The 26,298-nt window shown below is 41.3% G+C and overlaps 1 protein-coding gene across 8 annotated transcripts in view; it reads right to left on the reverse strand.

Moving 5' to 3' along the window:
- Positions 1-4,092: 4,092 nt before the first annotated feature.
- LOC147884398 (uncharacterized) overlaps positions 4,093-26,298 on the reverse strand; it is a 35,943-nt gene continuing 13,737 nt past the window's right edge. Inside the window, exons 3-15 of one of the 8 annotated variants that reach the window (XR_015543681.1) lie at positions 21,705-21,809; positions 18,636-18,770; positions 18,365-18,481; positions 18,170-18,280; positions 11,789-11,854; positions 11,558-11,684; positions 11,281-11,363; positions 10,904-11,120; positions 10,494-10,621; positions 7,955-8,029; positions 7,325-7,445; positions 4,766-5,911; positions 4,093-4,362 (exon numbers count right to left, since the gene is read on the reverse strand). Coding sequence is in view for 5 of the 8 variants with exons in the window: in XM_087398936.1 (XP_087255062.1) it covers positions 5,808-5,911; positions 7,325-7,445; positions 7,955-8,029; positions 10,494-10,621; positions 10,904-11,120; positions 11,281-11,363; positions 11,558-11,684; positions 11,789-11,854; positions 18,170-18,280; positions 18,365-18,481; positions 18,636-18,770; positions 21,705-21,809 (1,389 nt within the window). In the remaining 3 variants the exon portion in view is untranslated. Of the gene's footprint in view, positions 5,912-7,280; positions 7,451-7,954; positions 8,030-10,493; positions 10,622-10,903; positions 11,121-11,280; positions 11,364-11,557; positions 11,685-11,788; positions 11,855-18,169; positions 18,281-18,364; positions 18,482-18,635; positions 18,771-21,704; positions 21,810-26,298 lie in introns of all 8 variants that reach the window. The other 7 variants (XR_015543680.1, XR_015543682.1, XM_087398937.1 and 4 more) reach the window with 7 other exon arrangements.

A 26,298-nucleotide genomic window follows, 5' to 3' on the forward strand; every position in this document is an offset into this window, starting at 1 on the left:
GGATCTGCAGTAAGAAGGGTGGCATAAAAATCTGAAGCTATGCACATGACGTCATCTGGATCTGTCTGCAAAACCCCATGTGAGTTAATAAGCTAGGATACACTCTCTCTACTATGTCTAGGGTCAAGAGTAGAGAGAAAGTGTGTATTGACTCTGCCACCCATCTGAATCCAGAAGGACTCCCGTGCATGAAAGTCATGATCTGCCAAATAACCTGTCTAGCATTCTCTCTATCCTGTGAGTCAGGATCTACAGTAAGAAGGGCGGCATAAAAATCTGAAGCTATGCACATGACGTCATCTGGATCTGTCTGTAAAACCCCATGTGAGTCAATAAGCTAGGATACACTCTCTCTACTATGTCTAGGGCCAAGAGTAGAGAAAAAGTGTTTATTGACTCTGCCACCCATCTGAATCCAGAAGGACTCCCGTGCATGAAAGTCATACTCTGCTCTCTGATCAAGCAATATCTACTGATGAGCCCTTGCTACAGCAAGGCACTCTTGAATCTAAGCATCTGACTTTGAAAAGTACTTGGCACCATTCAGTTGCTCCAAAATGTACTCAATGCAAGACATGGGAAATTTATTGCTTAATGTGAACTTGTTGAGTGTCCTATAGTTAACACATAAGCATATGACAGAGAAGAAGGGAGTAGATAGGATTAGATGTCACATAACTTGGTCCTTTTTCCCCTTCATTACAAGTTACTAGTTGAAACAGTGTCCCCACTCCACCGTCGTACACATCAATCTTTGTTTAAAGCTTATCGACCAAATGAGGGGCTTCCCATGATGAGGCTCGTATGTTATCTTGTGCCTTTTGGGAGCTGGACATTGCACTACAGAGATAATGGAGGATGACAAAGGGTCGAGGTTGCAGAACGATGGGGCACATCCAATGAGTCTGGCAAGGCCAACCTACCTAAGAAATCAGTGTTGTTGGTGGCCAAGGGTAGAGTGAATTGACATCAATGGTCTCTATTTTGGGTGTTGGAGCCCATCTTCTGATGACCACTCTGTAAAACAAGTTTAACCTCTGAGTCCACCATGTTGAGCTCTTCAAATTTTTACCCATAACTCTTGAATTGGAAGCAAGGATCCATCCATTTCATGGTGGGATTTTTGTGCACATCCAAATAAATGGTGCCACATGTCATTGGACTCAGTAATTGCAAATCTTATTGACTTCTCAAGCAATTGTAATATTTATGTGTAATACACATGCAATGTATCCATTGTAGGATAGGGTAGTGCTCGAATCTTGCCTATGAGCACTTGGCACACTCAGCTCTAAATGTTAGTCCCTGGCAACAACATTCGGCTTTATATTTCACTCCTTTGTCAAATTTTTGGTAGGCCTAGCGGTAAATGGAGACCTCAGCAAGTAAATTAACCAACTCCTCTACCTAGTGGAGGGATTGATCTACACGTCGTGGGGATGAACTGGACCCAATGGCTTGGAACAGAGGCAACTGTAACTTGCTTTAGGTAATAGGGAAACTCATTTTACTAGGCATAAGGTGCAATACGCAAGGGATTCTTGTGTTGATGGATTGTAGATTTCAGTACCAGTCTCGATCCATTCACCTGTCCCACATTCTTGAAAATATGCATGAAGTCTAGTAAGGTAGCTTGTGAAAGAACAACTGAGTCTTTATATCCTAAGTGAGGGATGCACTCCTTTATCTCTCCATGTATGTAGCCGATCACTTGCCTTCAAGTGGGGAGTTTTAGGACCAATGATCCCATAACATGCAAGAATGTTTAGGGGCTTTTGATCCCATCACATGCAAGATGGTCACGTGGCAGATACCAAACATGAACTTCATGTAACATCTTCTCAAATGTTGAGATTGAATGATCACTAACAAGCATTGTATCCACTTGTTGACAAACTTGCATGCATACATAAAAGAGGAGAGAGACAGAGACACACACACACACACACACACACACACACGGAGAGAGAGAGAGATCCATGCCACTAAGCGCATGAAAGGTAAAGAAGGTCTTACACGGGCACTCTCCATAACTAGGAAGTCGTGCATGGTCCACATCAAGATCAAGATTAACCAGGAAGGACATGAAGATTAAGATTGACCAAGAAGTTGATATAGAGACATCGAAGACACAAATCCCTCTCCATAGGATTTGGAGCTTCTCTATCAATGGTAGCATGTACACATCCATATTCTTTGCCTTTTTCTTGGGATAAAAAGAGGAAGCATAAGGTGTCCCTTCTTTATGGTTAACCATGGGGGAATGTTGTAGTTCTCCAAAACTACTGGCCATATTGACCAAGATGTTGAGCGTAGTCCAAAAGGATTCGCATCATCCATGGTGAGCCCAAGATGCAAGTTACATGGCTCCTCTACAAAGTTTGGACAATGTTCTCTAGCTCATTCCATGTAGCACAACAATCAGTAGGAATCCTCAAAGTATTATCGGTGAAATGATGTGTAGAATGCCATGTCATCAATTTGGCTATGAACTTGCCCTTGAACATATGTCGAGTCCTATCAATCCTTTATTGGGATGGTGACCCTATAAGTCCTATCCATAATAAAGAGGCCCACAAAATGGACAACTAACTAAATACCCATACTCAAGCCAAAAGAGTATGCAATCATAAGAACAATCATGGATAGTATTGAAGTCCATGCCAACACTCATCAACATCTTCTTTGCTTGTCTCTTAATGGTGGCATGGTATTTGGCTCTAGCAATAATCTCACACCATAAACCCTAAAGCCTAAACTCCAAACTCTAAAGTTATCTCGATAAAGATGAGACATTGGTGTTTGGCCACTCATAAGTTGTTTGTAAATTTAGGATCGAAAGGCAAGCCCACATCTTCAACATAGGTGCACCATCATACAAGGGAATTGATTGCGACCCTAAGATTCAAACATGACATGTACTCGATCAAGACTAGAAAAACATCACAAAAGCATTTTTTTTGTGTGTTCGCAAGGACATCATCTCCCCTGACTGGCTTGAAGCGTGATCTCCCTCCATCCCCACATCCTTGGAAGCTTGCCTAAATTTATGCTGTATTGGGTGCCAATAGCTTATAGTCTTGAAAACACCAACCTTCATCATTGACCTACATAACCCGAAGAATACACAGTATATCATGTCAAGATTGTGAAGTGAGCATGCATATCGATGGAAATATGAAACTCATTACTGACCATCGAAGCACCATCTGAAACTTGGAAATCTTCACTTGATCAGAGTTCTCACAAAGCTTTCTCTAAGCTCCCATGCGTTATTTCTACATATGATCATGATGAAACCTGTCTATCTGGATGCGTCAGCGTTTAATATAATACCTTATATATCCATTGCTATTGTGAGAATATCGAACCAACATACGCACATGAACAACAGCAATAGGAGCCAACTATGTTATAATTCAACCCCAGTCCCTCTATGAGGCATAAGTTCTACAGATTCCACCTTAAATTGATCATATCAAGTACACTCATGGCACCTTTGGTTTTAAAAGAAGTTAGGCAAGATGGAAATATAGCGCATGGACCCTTCCTCTCACAAAGGATGGGAATTTTACATTCAAAAGGCAAAGATAAGCCTGCTCACAATTCATGCAAACAAGGATCAAATCCTCCAAGGTTATGGGCTTTAGCTTCAAGGTACCTGACAAACAAGGACAAATTAAATCATCCTCCGTAACATTTACAAAATAGACACTTGTATTGATTGAGGACGAAGTCTCCATCAACAAATGTTTGTCCAATTGTTCCAAGAGTATCGCACACATTGTGTTTACAATTTACTACAAGTTAATCTGGTGTTGTACAAAGGGAAAGTACATCAATATGTAGAAGTGCTAGGTGTATTTGAAACTAAAGACTAGAAGCTTCGTATATAAACGTAGTGGCAACAATTGTGAATATCACAAATCATCAACCAGTCACCCAACAACTACATTAAAAGATGTCACTTGAAAAGCACAAAGAGAGTGTTTAAAGGTATTTGGTTTGATAGCCTGTGACTCAAATGTGATTTGACTCAAAGTAGAAATGCATTTTCATTGAGTACAAGACAACCAAAAGGTAAACAACTAGTGTAATTTGACAACCAACTAGATGTTTTATTATCGAGACATCTCTCAAGAAATATTGGAATAAAGCACACGTCATCATGAGTTCATGCAAATGAAAAGGAGAAGCATTGAAAGATCTCCACGAGGAGCAAATATAACTTAAGATGTGAATAGGAAATCACGAGCACCCTGAGTACCCTCATGTGGAGATGTCCTTCGTCATAGAACCCAGAGCTTTGGTCTTCAGGCCGTTGCAGGGCTCTTTGACTAGTCCTTGAACGCCTGTGAAAAACTCAGGACTGATCAGCATCGACTACTTGCTTGAGAGCTCTCAAAACTGTCTTCACGTCTGTGTGCTTGCTCTCCTTGGTGAGTCAGCCACCTTACGACATCTTACAAATGAAACTTTGCAAGGACACTAGTAGGGTCAGTGACAATAGTTTTTCCAAAGAGAGTGACATTAGTTAGAGAACACAACTGAGGGTGTGCACAGCAGAAGATTAACCCCAGAGTAGAGCCCAGCAACTCACACATTGGTGTATTTCAAACCCAAACTTCTTTTCTTATTCTGTACTATGCATAGATGTGCAGACAATACAAAATCTATATCCAGTGTCTCACTCTCTATCAATGGAGTGCTGACTAGATGTGGACCCCTGTACATACAAAAGTTGTTCTCCTACCTCTTTTGGCACTTCCAAAACACTTGGCTGCGTACTCTCCTAGAGCTTGAGCTAGCCTCGTAAGCATGCCCTGCAATCACAACTTCCAACTGATCTCGCCTTTGATCCCGGGTGATTCAGGCCTTTTTCTTCGCCAGAAGTCCATGCAAGACAGCCAGCTGCCTGCCTGCTCCTTCTGTTCCGCCTACATCCTGGTTCTGTTCCAGCCCTGCTGCACATGCCATAGCTTTGCTCCACACATCCATGATCCATACATATGCGCCACCTGGCCCTACATCCCCGCAACCTGTACGAACTCCTGTCACAGCTGTTCCAGGTCCTTCCAGGCCCCACACAAATGCTCCAGCAGCTCCAACAGGTCCGGACACGTGTTATCTGCGACTTTCTGCCAAATGTTTGCGAGGTGTCCCAGCTCGGCTTTGACCTCCAGATCGCTCCGGCTGACTCCTATAGTCTGTGCAACTTCTTGCTGCTGATCGCAACCTTCACAGGTACCCTCTTGGATGCTGTCCACATGGCAGCCTGTGCTGCCCATGTGGCTGTGGCAGCCCTGTGTGCTTGCTGCCCACGTCCATGTGGCCACCTTGCCTTCTACAGTTGCACCATGTGACAATCTCTCTTACTGCCTACATAGACTCCTAACCTAACCTGGTGCACCTCCCCATGCTCTCCTTATTTGGGGGCTCACAGATGGGAGGTGACCATTCCAGGAACAATTTCTCACAGCATAGTTTCCTCACAAAACGATTCATTAATAACATATTGGAGGTCTAGCTTCATGGCAGTTCTACACAGAATCAATTGATTGGAACAATATTTATTATGGAGCCTATTGTTTTAAATCAGTCCTTAAAGCAGCTCTTCATTATCCAAAAAACTAAGAGGAACTAAAGAATGTGCCAATACAAATGTCCCATATGACTGAATATTTTGTGTATATGAAAATGAACAAATACATGATAGCAAAGGTTCTATCCACCACCAAAAAAACCCTGAGAATGCACATAAGGTGCAGAAAGCCAATCAAAACTTGCCTTCCAATATTTTTCACAATTCATGGTACACCTCTTGCCAGGCTTGAAAAAATCTGACCCCGATGTTCAAAATTGCGGAATTCATCAAAGCTGGCACACCCAGGACTCAACACAATGGCATCCCCTGTATTCAAAACACCATCCACGTTCAACTGTTCAGCAATGAAAAACTTTTGCCAAAAAGCTCCACAAAGGAAAACCGTATTACCGTCAGATGTGCGTGTGTAACCAAAATTAGATGCCTTCGTACTCTTAAAGATAACCATGAAAACCACACCCTAATGCTGAAGCACAGACTGTATGCCTCCTAGCATTCAAAACACTTGATTTTGAGGCTTAAAACAAAACATACTGTATCCAATCCCCCTTAAAATTTCCCTCATCACATGTCTACAATATTTAGAATCTGCAGAAATATGAATATTGCCAAGTAAGCCATGGTGGTTAGGAATGTCAAGTACTAAACGCTACGAACATTTCAGGTTCAAGTACCTAAAGAAACGTTGTGAACGCTCTTTTTTCAATCACAATATATAAATATATACATCTAAATTTAAATACCAAGGGTGTTATATATATACTATATATCACTCTGATACAGACTATAATGCAAGATCATAGATACAATTTGAAATACATACAATGCAGAGTGTACAGAGTTCCAACATACTAAGGTCTTGAAAGTTGACCCTGAGCACTCAAAACTCAGACTTTCATTCAAATCATCAGTTCAGAATTCTTAATCAATAATCAAGCTGTAAATTTTCAGTAAATCAGTGTCCATGCTGCCCACTGATGTTCATGTAAATGTCTTGGTCAATAGCATTTTCACATGACAAAATTTGATTTCACCTTATTTTTTGTCAATATGTGAAGAAAGGCAAGGAGGATGGCTAGACAGTCGACAGGTTTCCTATATGTTCACATGGTTGTTATCATTTCTGAAAATATGATTGTGGATGTAGTTCTCTGAAGAGCCTCATTTCTTTGCTGTTAAAAACTAGGGCAGAGCTGCGAACATTGTCTACAATAAGATTCTTTGGTGGCTTCAAAGTGGGGGGGTTGGAGGCAGAAAAATAACCACGCGATGAAATTTGGGGACAGCTAATTTTTTAAAACGCTTAACATTTTTAATGTCTAGAGACACAATCCCTTTACTAAGTATGGGCCAAGCATTGTCTTAAATGACTGTTATTGTCATTGAAAGAAACTTAACACAAGCAAAACCCTGCCCCTTGTCAGAGGTGCCCATTTCAAAGGGTCAAAATGGAAGCATCAAAATTTGGGTAATACTGATTCAATAGGATTCAACGTCTCATTAAAATGTCCCAGAATGTTCTTTTGAGTTAACAAGAAATACAAAATGCATCAAAACTTCAAATTAAAATAATCCTAGGACTATAAGATCACACTTTTAATCAAAGTGAAACTGAGCCTGAAAACCAGTGCATTTCAGCAAAAAAGAAAACAAGTCATGAGGCGATGACACAAACCATAGACATGCATGAGGCAGAGACAGAGAGGAAAAGAAAGAGACCGTGTTGAGCTAAATTTCTTGCAAACTCTACGGCCTCTACCAAACACTCCCTCTGTATACATGGTATCGATAACCCCGCTTCTTCAAGGTCTTTCTTTATCTTGTTCCCACCAGTCCCAAACTGCCCTTACAGAAAAACAAACAGAATAAAGGGTCAACTTCAAGAAAAAACTTGGTATCTTCCTTTATGGTTAAAATGATGATGGAGAAACTATAATCTTTTTAGCACCATGATCACACATTTGAAAGCACTATCTAAAACCCTACAGCAACCTGACCACCATTGAATGGAGCAAGAAATCCAAATGCTGAAAATATTGATAAAAAAGATGGGCCTAGAGGCCTAGCCTACTGTTGGAATGGAATCAAAGCAGGAAATCTTCAGAAGGTCGTCAATGTCCAACCAACTCATTGCTTTTACATCAAGAATTCTTCCAAATAAAGGAATGGAGATTTTTATAAAAATAGTAACCCTAGTTAAATATTATTTGCACTCTGAATGGACAACCTTACTAATTGACTGGCCAAACAACTTGCTACCCAAGAGTTCTTCCAATAAAGAAATGGAAATATTGATTAAAAAAGTAACCCTGGTTGAATGCCATTTGTATTTTGAATGGACAATATTACCGTGATAACAGCTCTGTGAGGTCTCAAGACTCCAACAAGCTTATTGAAACCAATGTCACCCTCTGCATTCAACACCTGAACAGAGAGAGAGGAGAATCAATGTATTATCAAATTGTGAGACTCTCTCATATTTGGAACTCAATCAGAAAATGGACAGATGCCAAGCAACAAGGCAGGCATGGCAGAGATAGTAATACTTATGTTAGGGTTTGCAAGCTGTTGACTTCAAGCATCAAAACTCGCACGAGGCACCATGCATTAACAAAAATTATTTCACACATTATATAGGCCTCCTTAGAACATACAAAGAGGCCTTCAAGCTCATTTAGCGGGTTTCAGGTTCAAGAGAAGGAGATGCCATGATCATGCTAGGCCCCATGGCAATCTGACTAGTTCCACAAGTTGAAAACAGGTTCAGAATGAGAAGTTTATATCACATTTTGTAGTAATGTTATGCAAGGAAGTTGAATATAGGAGAAATGCTCGAAGGCTAACTTTGTCAATCATCTCTCTAAAAGTTCAAAAAACTTTCATGAATGGTGCAACACAATGTTCAAGTGTTAAAAGCCATCAATTACAAATATATCTAGATAAATACAGGAACATGCCCTAACTCATCCTTTGAAAACACAACAACTACTGCGATTTCAATCTCACGATAATCACAAGGTTGGAAACCATAAACTCTATCACGCATAGCAGAGACTAGCCACTATGACATCCCCAATGACATCATCAGTGCCCAACAGTGGATGTAGACCAAAGTATAAACAAAGGCTTACACATACATATATCCACATACCATGCACACTTGAGCATCCATTTATACAAAAGTCTTCCTATTGAGTTTTTGTCAGCACTCTGGAGGTGAAGGGCAGACTCAGCCATGACAAAGGCTAGTACTATAGAAGAAGGCTAATTAAAAAGTAGTCCACATTCTCTTTACTCAAGCTACAACTGCTTGTAAAGACTGTAGTCTTTGTTTTAGTCTCTCCCAAACAAGCATAAGCAAAAGATGCTTAGAAAAGAAAGCTGATATAGCAACGCACCACTTAACACCAGTTTGGTGGCATAGCAAGGCATAAAATTGTCCTTTTGATGTTTTGGCCAAAAAAATCACAACTTCATGTCGGTGTGTTTTTTGACAATTTCCTCTCTTGAGCTTTAAGGTAGACTCGTAGGACTATTTCTTTAAAATAGAGGACAAAATTCTCACATTGTATGGTAACACAGTATTTTGCCCAAGCAGCACTGAAATTTGAAACTTTGTCTACCATGCTTGAAGATAAAAATGATTTCAATGAGCTAGCATTTTACAAAGTGTGAGTATATGAAACACCTACAAGTGACCAAAGTTTGTTTAAAAATAATTTTTGGAGATATTTTTAGCAATTAACGAGTGGTTAGCCTAGTGGGTTGCATTGTAAGTCACCTTTCATAAATAAGCATCTTTATATACTACATATAATAGCCGCAAAATGTCATATCTTAACAACACTAAAAGTCTATCATAGGGAAAAGCCACCACACTACAACAAAGGCTGCAACGAAAAGAGATTAAGTGCTCTTAATCTCAACTATAAAACAGGTTGTGCAATAAACCGCTTTTATAGTTTTAATTATCTCGTATATAAGTGTTCTAAATATAATTTTTTTAAATTGGTATCACTCATTCATGATTAGAGTCACTCTATAAGTATAATAACGTTTAAAGGTTCTTATCATATCAGTTAAACCTTGTATCTTGAAACTAGCGTAAATAGTCGCATGATGAACATAAGGTTTGAATTTGGTGTTTTGCATGATATTAGGTCCCCTAAAAACTCTTGCCAATCCATAATATCCTATTAAAGACATATACAAAGCATGGTTGAATCTGGAATATATTAGACAAGTCAAAGAAGATGCAAAAGATCAAATTTTGCCTCGATGTCAGCATTCACTAAAATTACATTTGCGGCCATAGATCATAATAAGAATGATTATCTAGCTATAAAGCAATCTAAAAATATGTGTTATAGATATCCTTAGCATCTAGGACTTAGAAAATCTTAAAAACGCATTCTAAGTAAGAAGTATGGCCAATTTATCTAAAAACTGAGAGAACAGTTTGAAATTCCGGTATAAGATCAACCTTAAAACTTAAGTAGAACTCAAAGTAATACTTCAAGTTTTATTCAGCACATAAGTAGAATTCAAAGTAATAGGTGTGAGTTTCAATCCATAATAATTCCAAGTTTTTTCCAGCACATAAGCTATTATGGCCAATAATCAAAACCCAAAATAATCAATGTCTTTGAATAATTCTAAGAATTGGGCAAAGTTAACACGACGTAAAGTATCCTAGGACATTTTTGTGTCCTTCTACCAAAGTCATTTTAAGATAGATAGCTGCAACAGTCTGAGACAATAGGCAACCTGCAACCCCCCACCCCCCTCATGGCCAGCCCTCCCCAAAAAAAGAAAAAAAGATCATCCTTTTTTAAAATCCAAATATGCCTCATAGAATGAGTACATTTCATTTAAGAACAATGCAGACCTTGGGAAGTCCTCCAAGAAGAACAACTGCTTGCATCTTGGTAAGACCCTTCAGACCTGTATATGTGGCATCAACGTTCGTTGCCTTGCTGTCGTCTATCCAGAGGAAACCATCTTCATCCTGGCAGACTGCATAAGTTCCACTATGATGTTGCTCCGTTTGATCTCTTGATCAGAACACATCTTAGCATGCCTAATACAAAACTAAGGGACAACTGGATGCCAACTGCCTCCCCCCCCCCCCCCTTTGTGCTTTTCTTTTGACTAATTTTGAATCCTCCCATCACAATTCAGACTATTATCAGGAATAGAAACCAGTTCTGAAGCTCAATTTAAAATGATATATGTCATCACTATGAAATGCACCGACAAATTAAAAAAATGCAAATTAGGACAGAAACTTAATCTCACCAACTTGCATTCGATGAGGGGGACATTTGAGCCTTGGAAGTGCAGACTGAACAGTAGCTTCATCAATCCCTATGTCTACTCCAAGGGCTAATAAGGCAGCAGTCCCGGCATTGTGGGCATTATGACCACCAACAGTCATTAAGGAGCTTAAATCCAGGCACGCCTCCTGTGATGTGGTAGGAACATGGATTGTGGCACAGGTCTCTGTATCATCAAGCTTTAGAAGAAGAAGGGGATAAGGGCAAGGAGGAGAGGAGGGAAAAATTTTAGTCAATCAGGTTGCTTTACCCACTTCTCCCTAACAAAGAGGATGCAAGCAAATCAGCCATTATCAATTTAGTCTTAGAATGCATATTGTTAAAACAAACTCTACTCACTTGCACACCTGGAATGTTTCCAAGCCAAGCTCTGGTCCCACGGCCTCCTGATTGTGAAGCGAGTTCTTTCAGAAGCATGTCACCTATCCTTCCCACAACCAAGAAAACCACGCACTCTTAACCAAATGTGATCAGTGCCAGACCAGGACTATTAAAGGAATGGCATGCCAAATCAAGGACAAATTGGTTTCTTCCTCTCAAAGCTAAATTGCATAGCAATGAAATTAAACTCTGGCATAGTTCACAATAACAGTGCAAGAGAACAAAAGAATTGTACTCTTGGGGATGATTGCAAGTTGAGAGGGCCCCATGTGTGAAAAAATCCTGCATTTACATGCTCCATAATCTTTTAAAGTCTTATGTCTTTCTAAGTGATCTGGAGTGAGATTAAGTACCACACCAACCTAAACATGAAGCAATAATCCATTGTTAGTAGGATGAGTGTGAGCGAGTCTGGCTATTTTCATGCCATTTGAATTTGTGGCTTTTAGAAAAATGAACTACTCACAGAAGGCAGAAAATTGTGACCCTGAATCTCCATTTGATAACTGCTGACCTCGACAACAGCTACCTGCTGAAAACACTTTCTTCAGCACAACTAGCACCTCCTCTAAAACTATTTGGGTGAAAAAAAGCAAGGCGGTGCAGAAAACACAAAAGTCACATTCCATTCTTTGAAAAGCTGCTCCCCTGCTCCTCTGCCTTCCCCAATGACGTCCACCTCCCCATATCCCTTCCCCTCCATCCTGTTATCTGCTCAGCCTCTGAGCAGCCAGTTCACGGGTTATGAGCTTTCTGCTCCTCCCCTGTCCCCATCACTCCCCTGGCATGGCCTTCCACCTCTCGTTCCCCCTTCCTCTGCTTCATGTACACGCCATGTCCCAGCTCCCGTCAGGACTTGGGGGGGGAGCTGTACAGTACGCCCTCTGCTCGCTGGTCGCCAGGACCAACAAAGGGCATCTGTTATGGTTCACAGCCCACCCTTGACAGACCGTTTTGCTACTGTACAACAAGAGAGGCAGCTGGAGGGAGCTCCCACCATGAGCGGGTTGTTCCGGGCGGTCATCAACAGCACCTCAGCTCATCCATTCCCACTTGGGCTTCTCAACAGCCCTTGGGGCCTCTCCTTCCCCATGCCCCTTTTTATTTCCTCGAGTCTCTCTCCTTTCCCCCTTCCATTCCCTCTATTGCCTTTCCCACTCCTAATCCTTTCCCTTTCTCATTCCTGCTCCCTACCTTTAAACTCCCACTCCCCCTTCCCTTCCTTCCCCACTCTCTTCTTCATTCCCAAGGAGTCGCTTTATGCACCCCTTGGGAGCTGCCTTATGCCCACCATGAATGGATGTATTAGCTGGTTTTTCCTGTCCCATAGACCTGTTGGTCTCTCGGGGACATTAATAGAACTTTTGTATTTCCCATTCCCATTCCCTCTCTCTCCTTTCCCCCTTCCCCTTTCCCCCTTCCCTTACTCATTTCCTTTCCCATCTTTTCTTGGCTACTTCCTTTCCCTTTAGCTTTCGGGACCGATGTCCTCCTTCATGGGATGATTGTTGGGAGCAGCAAGACGCGCCATGTGGATTATGTATGGGGATAAGGCAAAGTGTGAGCCAACCTTATTCTCGTACGGATAGATTGTCGATTGCTCTTAGAGTGGATAGCCAACCCCCCCCCCCCGCTTCCCTTCCTTCCCCCACACAACGGCTGCATATGGCACTTTTAGGAGATGGCTTCCCGCCTTGGAGTCGCATACACAAATCTATTGGCTTGGGCCCACAAGTTTGGCATGGTGTCTGTGATGCCTCTTTGGAGGCAAAGGTTAGATTGCAACTATTCAGCCACAAAACCACCAACTAAGGTGAGACACTCAAAGCATTTATTGCAAGCGTCAAGCTCCAAGAGGGCTCTATTCTCTATCCAATAGTAAGCTAGAACATGCATGGCTTTCATGACCCTGCACATCAACACGCACAATGATTGATTATGAGACAGGAGTTACAACAAGCCCTTGTTGGGCATTATGTGGAAGCATATGTTCTCAATAGCCGATGTCAAAAGGCACAGACATTTGCCCCAAGGTTGTGGTCAGTGAAGTTTGTATTTCTAAAGGTATTTGACCAAGGATAAATGATAGGAAGCCGTGCAGTGTAAATGGGCATTTGGCAAGGGGATCTTGTCTTGGGATTCTCAATATATTACACACCAACATGCCACCAACAAAGAGCCCCCATCTGGCGAACTCACACACTATCTCCCTAATGTAGAGCCTTGGATTTTTGAAGGAGATTAAAACAATTTGAAGTTTGAGGAGGACAAGCAAGAATGTGATTCATTCTCAATCATGCAAATGGCAGAGCAAGGCCGTTGGGAGCAATTTGTTGTCCATGGTAGGAGCCCAAATTAACCGGGCTTCCGAGCCACCTTTCCTTCTTCTTTGTCCAATGGCATCCTGATGGTCTCTTAGAGAGACTTGACAGGTTTCATGTCGAGGATTGGGGTCTACACATAGGGGTGTCTACACAGGTGTTTTGGCAAACACGACGATGTTCGATTACTCCCCCATTCTCCCATTGTTCTACACTTGGAGCAGCCATGCTAGGAGCTCCTCGAACGAGGACTAAGGATCGCAAACGTGTTGTATTAAGAGAAGGTGCATCACACTCATAGTTACCAGCCGAAACGGAAACGGAAGAAACGGAGTTTCTGGGCCCTGCCGAAACGGAAACGGAAGAAACGGCAATATGATACAATTTATGTATAAAAATTTATTTTTATACATAATATAATTATCAATAGAGTGCAAATCATACATAATGCAAATTACAATTATCTATACTTGAAGCTTCAGCCTTCAAGCATCAATGCATCATTCATGCCTCTATGATTCTAAATTCTTGAATGATGCTTCAATAATCTGAAATCAACATGTATCATGAGTCATGGCTAACAAGGTTGGCACTTAGGGAACTCATCTTCTAACATGGCACCCATTGACACACAATTGCTGCCATTATCTGTCACCACCTGCACCACATGCTCAACACCTATCTCCATAATGGCTGCCCGTAAATGCTCCCAAATATACAACCCTATAATCACTGTACCTGCAGTGGAAGCATCTATGGCTCTCAAGAACATGGTTCCCTTGCAAGAAGACACTAAAATATTGTACACATTCCTCTTGCGTGCATCTGACCATCCATCGCATAAGAGTGTGCATCCATATTTTTTCCAAGTCTCTTTCAAGGGCTTCATTTGGTCTTCCACACATTCCCTCTCTCTTCTTAGCTCTCTTGTCCGCAAGGCCTCATATGTAGGCCCTTCCCATTCATACCCAATGCGGCTTATGGCTCTCATGGCCTTCCTCCATCGTGTAGTCTTCGCCACATGAAAGGGTACTGCACACTGTTTGACGAAACGCCGTTTCCGTTTCATCGTTTCCACTTCCAGCCACGAAACGGCCGTTTCGTGCAACTATGATCACACTCCAAATTTGGCTCGTGAAGGACGATCACCTACAAAATGGGTGGGCTTTTTGGATGATAGAGGTCAATCCAAAGAAGCACTGCAAAGTTCCAAGCCCAAGCCTTCAATTGCCGGAAAGCTCTCTAGATGGGCCCTGGGAGAAGGAGTAAGGGCCAAACTCCCTTTGGCATGTTTTACAATTCGCATTCAATAGAAGCACTAAGAGAGGGTCATCTTGGACATCATCTTCACATTCTGAGAAGCCTCAAAGTGGGCATAGCAAGAGTCTAGAGCCACTTGTGATCCCACGCTTGGAGTTCATGACATGATGGATTGGGCTTTCTCGAATGGGACCATGAGGAGACTATGCTTCTTTGCGTAGTGCATATGAGGAAATTCAGCTCTTTACGCAAGCAGCTCCACATAGATGTTCTGACAAAACGAGGAGCTCTTAGACTCAGAGTTTGCAAACAATACGTCAATTGTCGTGAAGTGCACTGCCAACGGCCTAGACGGGTGAGTCAACTCCTAGAGGTCTATTGCTCGGAACCTAGAGCCAAGCTCAGCTGGGCTAAATCAATAGGCTTCCCCACAACATCAGAGGAAGCACTCACATGGGGGGTTGATCTTGTCTTCAGATGGGTACCCCAAGGCCAAACAACACTTACCTAGGCTACCAAGTAGGTTTGGGTATCGCAGCAAATTAGTAGATAGCCCCAGTGTTCGAGAGTGTACAAAAGAACCTCCTTTACTAGAGCTTGGGCAAGTTGTCGTAAAGTAATTCTTTTGGCCACGACTCGGTACATATCATTGTGTTGGAGGTTCCACAAAGGATGTATGGGACAAATTGCAGGTTAATTCGGAACTTTCTATGGACAAGATAGGATGGCACAAGAACTACCCGTGTGAGGGTTGCTTGGTAGACCATGTGGGCAAAGGGAGGGCTGAGCATTATTGACATGAAGGTGTGGATCCCTCCTAGGCAAGCTCATATAGATAACTTACTCCTGCCACAAAGCTCTTGCTTCAACAAGGGCTTCTAGGGAACACTCCTTGCAAAGTGGCAAGGAGGAATGCAATTACCAGAGTAAGATCCTACAAACCCAAAGTAAGGAGGAATGCAATTGCCAGAGTAAGACGATGGCACTTCGGCCTCTTTGGAGTCACCCAACCCACAGAGATGAATTCTTTCATTGGCGCTTGTGACTCTAGGAGGGACATCAATTCAAGAGATTCACTAGGGCCCTAGGGAGTGGTTTTGGCCATCCAAGGTTGGAAGCTCAGATAAGATAGCAGAATTGGAGTTCTTTTCGTACACCACTCCAGCTAGTAGACAATGTCAATTGCAGACCTCAGTTTGGAGCAGAAGCGCCACTGGGTGGAGCAATAAATCTCCACTAAGGTCATTCCTAGATTCCAGTTCTAGCTCTGGACTAGCCTTGGCCAAGGAAGATGTCCTATTTCTTCTACCTAGTGGCTCACGAGGGCCTACCCATTGGCTTGTGGCTAGTGCAGGTATAGAGAGATGGGACAAGTCATTGTTGTTCGGCAAGTGACCTAGAAATGATAGCACACTGCTTGTGGGCTACCTTCGGGCCTCAACCTAAATGATCTGGTTGGGCTCACTTAGGATCCTAGCCAGTGTGCAGAGATCCATCGGAGCCAAAGCTGACTGCCTTTAGCTTTGCAGGGTTCAGGGTTACAAATAGATGACAACATAGGGTAACTTTTCCACTTGAAAGCTCTCAGAGGTCTTAGGGAGTTGACATTTCTTAGAAGGATTTGGGCCCAATCCTCAAGAGGATGGAGGATTGCTTTAATTACCCAAGATAAGGATAGTTTCAGAGAAGCCTGCTCTATATCTATCACACCTAAACGTCCCACCTGCTTCGGTTTGATAAAAAAACTCCCATTTGACCTTGGCTTTCTTGCCACCCCCAAAGAAAGGATCTACAAATTTTATTGAACCTATCATTTTCACTTCTAGAAGGGGACCAAGAAGTGAGGTAGAAAATGACAATTGGATATATGCAGTGGTTGAGAACCATTCTCCTTGCAGCTAGGCTGGCCTAGAACCCTCTCCATTTCTCAATCTTACTTTGAAACCTGTTCAAGAACCAGTCCCATCTCTATTTGAGGGAAATGTCAAACCCCATGGGGATACCCAATAATTTGAAGATTGTACCATGTTTGATTCTCTGGCAGCCCATCTCTTCCAAGAAAGCCTGCTCATCCCCTTTGAGAGTTGCATATCTAGTTTTGGAGTGGTTGATTTTGGATCCAGAAGCTTTACAAAAGATCTCTAAGGACTCCATAGCCTTTTGTATAACCTGAGTCTCATTCCTAAGGGTTAAATTTGTGTCATCAGCAAACTGTTGCTGCAAGTAACAACAGTGAAGTGACTCAACGTTACGAGACTTAAATGCATGAAATAGTCTCTAATAGTGCTTCTGTTATTTGCAACTCTTGTTTGAGCTCTAATAGTGCTCTACTAGTCCTACTTCATGCTGTAATTATGGTTTTAGTGCAAGTTAGTATTGAATTAGAGCTATAATAGTGCTCTAATAGCGCTTTCTACATTTTAGTACTCTAACGGTGCTCAATTAGTACTTACTAGAGTCTCAGTACCTGTTAGTCCTCTAATAGTGCTCCAATAGTGCTCTAATAGTGCTTCTTAGTGCACTGATAATTGGTTTGATCTATGCTAGAACTTACTAGAGTTTCAGTACCTGTTAGTCCTCTAATAGTGCTATAGTAGTGTTGTAATAGTGTCCTCCAAGGCTTGGGGGATGATGGCTTGGCTGACAGAGGGGAGGTACACTTTCTCTGACCAGCCTATCTCATTGACAGTGAACAGGTGACTTAATCAAGGCCTCCCCTCCAACTCAGTGGAGCACAAGGCCCTCACTAGATGACACTATTCGGGAGGCCATCCCCAGCAACACAGCTTGGAATATATGGGTGGCCCAATGTAGCCTTGTTATGGGGGGGTAACCGACCTAACCTGCGTCTACCCTCATGAGTATTCAGCATGATGTCATGTATACTCTGCATGCCATCTGGAAACATGGTACAGACAATTGTTAAGAAGACCACCACAAGGTGTGAGCGATGCTGCAAGGCTTGGCCTGCAGGTATTTTTTGTATTCATGGATCGAGATATCCATTGGTTGTATATTCCTCTCCCCTGGCTGGCACCCGCTTCTAGGGTACTCTAGCAGTGAGCTAAAGTCTAAGACCATGAGCAGGACAGTGTGCATCTTTTTTCATTTCAGCTACTCACTGATGCTGATTTTGTATCTTCAAATAGAACATTCTTTTCTTGGGGGAACAAACAAACAAACACAGGGAAAAATGTGCTGGAAAAAATGAACAAAATGTTCCACTTCTCAGCCAAAGAGATATATAGGAAATCTGTAAGACTTACATGAAAGGGAGGAACTTGTGCAGGAGACTCCAAGCACCGCAACGCACCTTCAGACAGAGGCACACCTAAGTTTCCCCCTACAAAACAGGGTATGCCCGCTTGCTCCAAAATCTGAGAGGTACATACACTATAATAGATTATGAAGATCCTCAATGAAACACATTAGAAAGGGAAGGAAACTCTATGACACCATACCTGCGCAGTAAAAGAGGTAACAGTAGACTTTCCATTTGTGCCACTTACTGCGATTACTTTGACTTCTTTGGGCAGTGTTTCAGATGCGAATTCCAATTCTGACACAATTGGATGTCCCTGCACTCCTTAACCCAACTCCTAATCTCACCAATGGGCCACTCCACAAGTAGGTTATTCTCCTTATGCAGAACATTGATTTTCAAACTTTTCAAGTCATTCATACATAAGCTTCAAATAATCCAAAGTTGAATTATGTAAATTTTGGGAATACCATCTGTATCAAATGAAGGAGATTGTATTGATCCAAAGAAACCCCTGGTGACACAACCACTCTTTTGGCATTGCTTATATTCTGCTTGTTATATTCTCCAAGCTCCACTTTTAACCGAGAAGCACCGAAATCCACCTGCACATGCCCATTTTCTATTCATCAGAACTTGGTTTATATACCTTTGTAAGACTAGATTATATCCAATTGTACAAATTCAGATTTTTGTTGTTCTAAAGTCCAAAATTCTAAAGACACAATGAAAGAGAAGAAAAATGAGCTAATAATGTTTTTATTTCTTATCTTTTTTTTAAAACAAAAGGTACACATCCCTAGCAAGCAAAGCTATGCTTATGTCATCATCAATGCCCAAGCATAAGCAGTTAACAGGGTTTCTAAAGACCCGCGGTGTTTCTTGGGCAAACCCAGTGCTTACTAAAATATGTCAAAAAGCTTTTTTAACAAAAGGAAAAAACAAAACAATAACAAGAAACAAAGAAGGAAGAAGGTGACTAAACAAATAAACCAAGAAACAAAAGAGACCAAAACACACACACTCTCTCTCTCTCTCTCTCTCTCTCTCAACATGGCCTACCAAGTGAACCAAACACGTTGCGCGAGTACCGTCATCTAGTTCGCCAAAAGAAACAAAAATTTGTTCGCCAAAACGAGGATGAATTACTGAATATTCTTTTCAATAATAATTCCAATGACTTTTGGCAACGGTTTCTTGAACGGCGGTCCCCCTCACCACTCACAGACACTCAAGTTTGGCACAACTATGCCCGCACACTTTATGACATCCCCAACCAGCCCACACCTGATCTCTCGCTCATACCACGACCTACCTCTTGCACACTTTTCACCAAGGGGGGCATCAAAGATGCGGTCATGAAACTTCATAATGGCCGAGCAAAGGATCACGAGGGATTATGCACTGAGCTTATTGCATACGGGATTGATATTCTAGCCCCCATCCTTGCATAGCTATTTAATGAAGCAGTTTGTCTTGGTTTCCCACACACTTAGACCCTCACCACTATCACACCTATCCACAAGGCAGGGGATCCCATGGATCCAAGTAACTACAGAACCATTATGATCGGGCATGTCATGTTCAAGATATATGCTTCAATGCTAGATATGGAGGTTAGTGGCTATACAGAGATGCAAGGACTCAGAGCAGATGGACAGGCAGGCTTTCGACGTGACCATTGGACCATGGATCACATCCTGACACTTAGGAGTGTCATAGAGGAGGCCAGGACACGGAGACAGAGGGTACATTGCTGCTTTGTGGATTTCCACAAAGCCTTTGACACAGTGCCTCGAGCACGCCTCATCAGGTGGCTACAAGAGTTGAGATATGGGCCGGAGATAGTTTGGGCTGTCATGGCACTTTATGAGAGGGTTTCTTGCAGGGTCCGGGCCGGGGGCAGATGGATAGATGAGATCCTAAGCACCATTGGGGTCATACAAGGTCGTCCACACTCACCGGGGACCTATTCCTCAGCAGCGCATTCAGCCTTCTTCCTCAGTCTTCTGGCAGCCATCCTTGGCTGTGTTTTGCCCCGCATCTGCTGAAAACTTGTGCTCTTTCCTGAGCTCTTTTTGAGAGGTGTTTTGGCCTTTAACATTGCAAAAAAAACCTATATATATATATATGTATGTATGTATGTATGTATGCATGTAAAAAAAACTATATATATGTATGTATGCATGTATGTATGTATGTATGTATATACATATATACATATATACAGTGTATATACATATATATACATATACATACATATATATGTATATACATATATATACATATACATACATACACACACATATACATATATATACATATATATGTATATATATGTATATACATATATACACATATACATATACATATACATATACATATACATATATATGTATATGTGTATATATGTATATATATGTATATACATATATACACACACACATATATATACACATATACATATATATACATGTACATACATATATATGTACATACATCACAATCTCTCTTATTTCACATGCATCTTCTGGTATATCAGCGTTAGTTATACCCCATGATTCCATCCACTTCGTCCCCTCTCTGTGCCAACCTGTGAGTTGTGTAGCTTCCATTGCTTTGTGTGGTATCCTACTGTCATAAATCTTCTCAACGTTGTTGAGGTAGGCCATGAATTGACACAATGCTTCCCCTTCTAGAGGTATCATACGTGTTTCAGCCAGCAGGAGTAGGGCAGGGTGTCTATGCCTTAACCACTAACTCCCCTATTAGGAAGCGTTTATGTAAAGTTTTTATTCTTTCCCAGTGAATCCTATATAGCATATATATGTATGTATATGTATATATATGTATATGTGTATATATATGTATATGTATATGTATATGTATATGTATATGTATATGTGTATATACATATATACATATATATGTATATATGTATATGTATGTACATGTATATAATGTATGTATATATATATACATATACATATATGTATATATACATATATGTATATATGGATATATGTATATGCATATACATATATGTATATATGGATATATGTATATGCATATACATATATGTATATATGTATATATGCACGTACATATGTATATTATATATATGTATATCTATATCTATATATACATATTTACATACATACATATGTATGTACATGTACATGTACATATATGTATGTATGTATAGATATATGTATGTACATGTACATGTACATATATGTATGTATGTATAGATATATGTATGATATATATATATATATACATATACATATGTATGTATGTATGTATGTATGTATGTATGAATCCAAGAACATGCCCACACTCATCCTCTAGAATCACAACACATAGTGCAGTTTCAATCTCATGATAGTAACTCATAAAGCTCTCGTAAGCAGTGGCTTAATACATGCAGCCCATATGAGTTTTCTTTTTCATGCACAAGTTGTCCATGCAGCCCCATAGATAAATTCACCACCCGTTTCCAATCTCAATTCAGTACAGGTTCCAAAAAGAAACTTTACCTGCAGAGGTGGAATACAGGTCTTATTGTCAATACCCACCACACTGGCTCCACGTGCTAGGGCAAGTTTTACTGCTGCTCTTCCAGAAACTCCAAGTCCCAGCACCTGTGTTACCATTGGTAATAAGAAAACACATAAATCATTGTTCTTCCATGCCAGCTCAGTCAAATTAAAGAGCACAAGGCATTCCCCCAGAATATTAAAAACGGAAGAGAACATGTTGACCCTTCAGCAAACCAATTATTTCACAAGCCTAGTGAAATTTTATCAGTGTCACCTCTGATGTTGGCACTTATATGTGCTATGATGGGATGCAGAAAGTGATACTCAAATAGCATGGGCAATGATCATTTCACAATGTACTACATAACACATAGCAGTCCCCTGTCTAAGTCCATATCATCATGTCACACAAGCTACCACACCATCAGATATATTATTGTTAGTATTAAAATCAGATTAAAAAGTTCGAGCAACGATCAGTCTAGGGAATGTACTACTTAGACGGAGGTATGAGTGACAAAAGCCCTGATATGCAGATAGGTAGCTTTGAAAAGCTTAGGAGACTCAATTTAGAATGTCCTCATTTTATCTTGCTTTCAGAGTAGTGCTGCTCTATTTTCACATGGACACAAATATATTTCACATTAAGGTTTCATCTTGCTTTCGTAGTATTGCTTCATTCCATGTTCTATCATGCTTTTGGAAAAGCATGGATGAGCTTTTACTAAAAGCCTTGACAAAAAAGCATTAGAGTTATGGATTCCCACGTTTATAGGACTCCCTCCCTTGCTCTATCTACCCCGATTCCTCCTCCACTCTTTGTTATCCTTCCTCATTCGTATGAACAGTTTGGCTGCTGTTCATACCTTGCCCATTGTTCCTATGGAAGGCCATCAAAGCAATCAAACTCTAACCCGGACTATTGCTTTATCAAGATGGAGGACGAGGCTACATCTAAGATCATTCCTCGCAGACCTCATGACTACCTTCGAGAGATGGATTCCTTAAAGAATGAACGTTGGGCAGCTCTTCACTACTACAAAAACCCTCGGTAAGGGAAGTATATTGCCAAAGGCTCCTGCAATCCCAAATGTAGACAGCATGTTTCAGACTCTTTCTATCACTTCCGAGTTATTGAGAAGCGATGAAGAGTCTGAGATCCTTAGTTTTGGCCATCACTCACTTATTTTTTGGCTGGACTGGATCTTTGGACCACTTTTGGTTCAGAAGTTATCCAATTTTGTATGAACAGAATTGTCTTGTTATTAAATTGACCAGATTTTGGAATGACATGACCCTGCACGATCTAACCCTACACTAACCTAGAAACTCGTCCTCAATCCAACCAAAATCATGCACACATGCCTCGATCCTCTTGACCACCCCTGAGAGCTGGGCTACAGCTGGACACATCCATAGGACCGTATCTAACCCAAACGTCCCATACCACCTGAGCCCATCCAGAGGACCTTCGATACGCAATCCTATGATCCACCATGTAGATATATACCTTTGTACGACTAGAATAAGTCCAATCATACAAATTTATATTTTTTGTTGTTCTAAAGACCAAAAATCTACACAAAAAATAAAAGGGAAAATGAAAGAGAAGAAAAAAGAGGTAAACAAAAACTTTTATGAAAAAACAAAAGGAAGACATACTTAGCAAGCAAAGCAACACTTACATAGATGGCCAAAGTCCAAACCCCATCCATCAGTTGAGGAGCGCTCAACTGAACTGCCACAATAGCACTAACCCTCCCTCTATAGAGAAGGAAAGCCCGGTATAGATAGCATGACGCTATGAATAGCTCCCTCTATATAAAGCAAGCACTATAGATGAAGCAATCTCTATATATAGCAATCTCGGCTACAAATAGCCATCCGGCCCTTTGCTATCCCTTGACCCAAGTTCGCCTGCTATCCAACCCTAGGTACACCATGCACATCTTGAGTTCACCAGAAAGCCCGAAAACTCTCTGTGAAGATGAGTCAATGCCAATAACTAAACTTTGACTAGCAGTTTGAGTGTGGTATGACTCCAATTAAAGAGAAGCCAATGTCAAAGCCACATTCTTTGATAACCAATTCAAGGAAAGTAAATCTCTCAAGCTGAACAAGATTACAAATCTTCGAGTATTCTTCTTGAGAAATCAAGTAACTCTTGAATCCAAAAAGTTCGTTTCTTTGGTATATCCATACGCAAACATGGTATAAACTTGTACTGAGGAGTTAATGCTTCTGTCAACCCATTTTATTGAGTTATGACTGCGTATTCACGGAAAAAGATTCATCATGTTGAATACCTTAAACTCAAAATCTGAGGTTGATATCAAAGAAATCATTGTTCTAGCAACCCCATCAATTAAACCCCTCAACTAAATACCCTTGTAATTCAAAGTCTTGGGTTGAAATACATGACAAACTTTCCATTGCAGACTATTAGGTATCCATCTTTCCGAGTATCTTGCTTCAAAAGAAGCATTCTCTCAACTATGAAAAATAGTATGTGTCCAATCTTGAACACCCAAAGAGAACAATCAGGAAAAACTAGTAGACCATCAGTTCTTTACTCATGATGGAAGAATCTTCATGTAATTATCAATGGGTAAAATCTTGACCAAAGATATGGTCCCATGATCCATCCTTTGATTGCCCCATACTTGAGGATAATATATAGAAATTCAGTTGGGTATATTCACTCAATGGTATCGTTCTAGACATGCGTAGAGTCAACTATCATAGGAATAACAACCTATGTGATCCAAAGATTACGGAAATATGCAATCTGAGATCTCTAAAACAAGATCCATTATTGGATATCATGTAGAAAACTTGTGCACAATAAAACCGCTCCTATCACAAGATCATCCGGTACTTAGGATATACCTAGATGAACCTAGGAACATTCCCAAACTCATCCGGTACTTAGAATCTCTAATCTGGGAACGCCTTATCCCAAGCAAGGCACTGACTGTCACATGCACCCCTGCATTTACTAGCTACATCGACAAGGGCATTATAGTTCCCTAATAGGAGATTTTGCCGTTTGCCTGACCCTTTGTGAGCCCTTGTCTAGGGATAGTCAAGCACAAGCTACGTAGGTCAGTCTCTCAGCCTTAGGTCAAGTCAGAAGATCAGTCCTTGTTCACGGGTACCCAATGGAGAACAATAGGTTAGTGTTTCCATCTTAGGATTCTAGGTAGGTCTAGGTCTCAGCCTAGGATAGGAGCCCTTCTAGGCTGGGACAATGAAGAGGAATGGGCTGGGGAAGGGCTGCCTTTAAAGGCTGCCCTGCACCCCTTCGTAGGTAGGCTTGGCTCAGCCCTAGCCCCCTATTTAAAGGGGGGCTCCATGCCTTCATTTCTCACTCAGCCTCCCAGCCTTCAGCCAATCCTACAGCTCCTCTCCAGCCCCCTTGTGCAGCCCTGGACACATCCAGAGTTGGCCCTGATCAGCCTCAGCTCTTGGCCCTCAGTTCAGCCTTCCTGGGAGGTGTCTACGCAGCACAAAAGTCCAGGATTTGGACCAGCAAACGGAGTAAGGTTTGGGTACTGTTTCAGCAGCTCTTTGAAGTTCTCTTTTGCAGTTTGCACAGCTCAATTCTCAGCTCTCTCTTAGATTCTATTACTCCTAGCTTTCACTCTCTCACTCGCACAATAATTCTACATACCGGTGGACAGCACAAGCCTCTTCCTTGCCTTGCAGAAGTGCCCTACATTGTCAATGTGGACAGCATCAAGGTCTCCGTATTGGTTGGAGTTGCCTCCCAGGTCGTTGGGTCTGCCATACGCGTGCACGGTGTACTCTTTAGAAATGCGTTGCCGTGCTCTCTCGAAGACTGTTATTTGTATCTTTCAGTTCTCCAAGTATTAAAGCAAATTCTCCCCGGATTCAGAGAGGGGACCCTCAATGGGTACATGGACCCAATCAGTTGTCGACTCTATTCTCTATCTACCCTCATCTCCTTTCTCTCTCTATGGTGCATGACGCTAATTCCTCGCTAAAGGTTTAAAGGTCTTACTGTGATTACACGATCAAATAACCGTTGCATGTTACACTAATAGACCATCATCATAATAATCTAGCAACCCCCTTGAGATTGCATCTAACTATGGAGCTCCAGGGTTGAACCCAATGATACATGCCTTCTCTCAAGGTAAAGAATCTTGGTCAGTCCTTGAAACATGTCTATTAACGTTCCCCCAATTCAATTCATCCTACTTGTGCTTCACCCTAGAGGCCCTTGGGTAGTGCTTCACATTGGATTATACCACCACATCAGAGAATCTTAGATGTAACATACCTTAGTGTCCCATACCACCAAGGTATATTGCAAGTAAAAAACTCTGTGGACAATAAGAGTGAATCACGGTAGCAAATCCCTCTTCAACTCAGACCATCCCAGATTGAGTCAGGGTGGCACACTGGCAAATCCATTCTCAATCCTTTTCTTAATGTGATTATATCACCCCTTGTGTCACAATACCCATACCAATAGGTCCATGATAAAACAAGTAGGCACTATCCCTTAAAGACTCTTGAGTCCATTCTTTTTTTTTTTTGCAAAAAGAGACTTCTGTTAAGTATT

Source organism: Dipteris shenzhenensis, chromosome 27, assembly GCF_047967505.1.
Source record: "Dipteris shenzhenensis isolate YYH24624 ecotype China chromosome 27, Dip_SZ_1.0, whole genome shotgun sequence".
NCBI classification, from domain to species: domain Eukaryota; kingdom Viridiplantae; phylum Streptophyta; class Polypodiopsida; order Gleicheniales; family Dipteridaceae; genus Dipteris; species Dipteris shenzhenensis.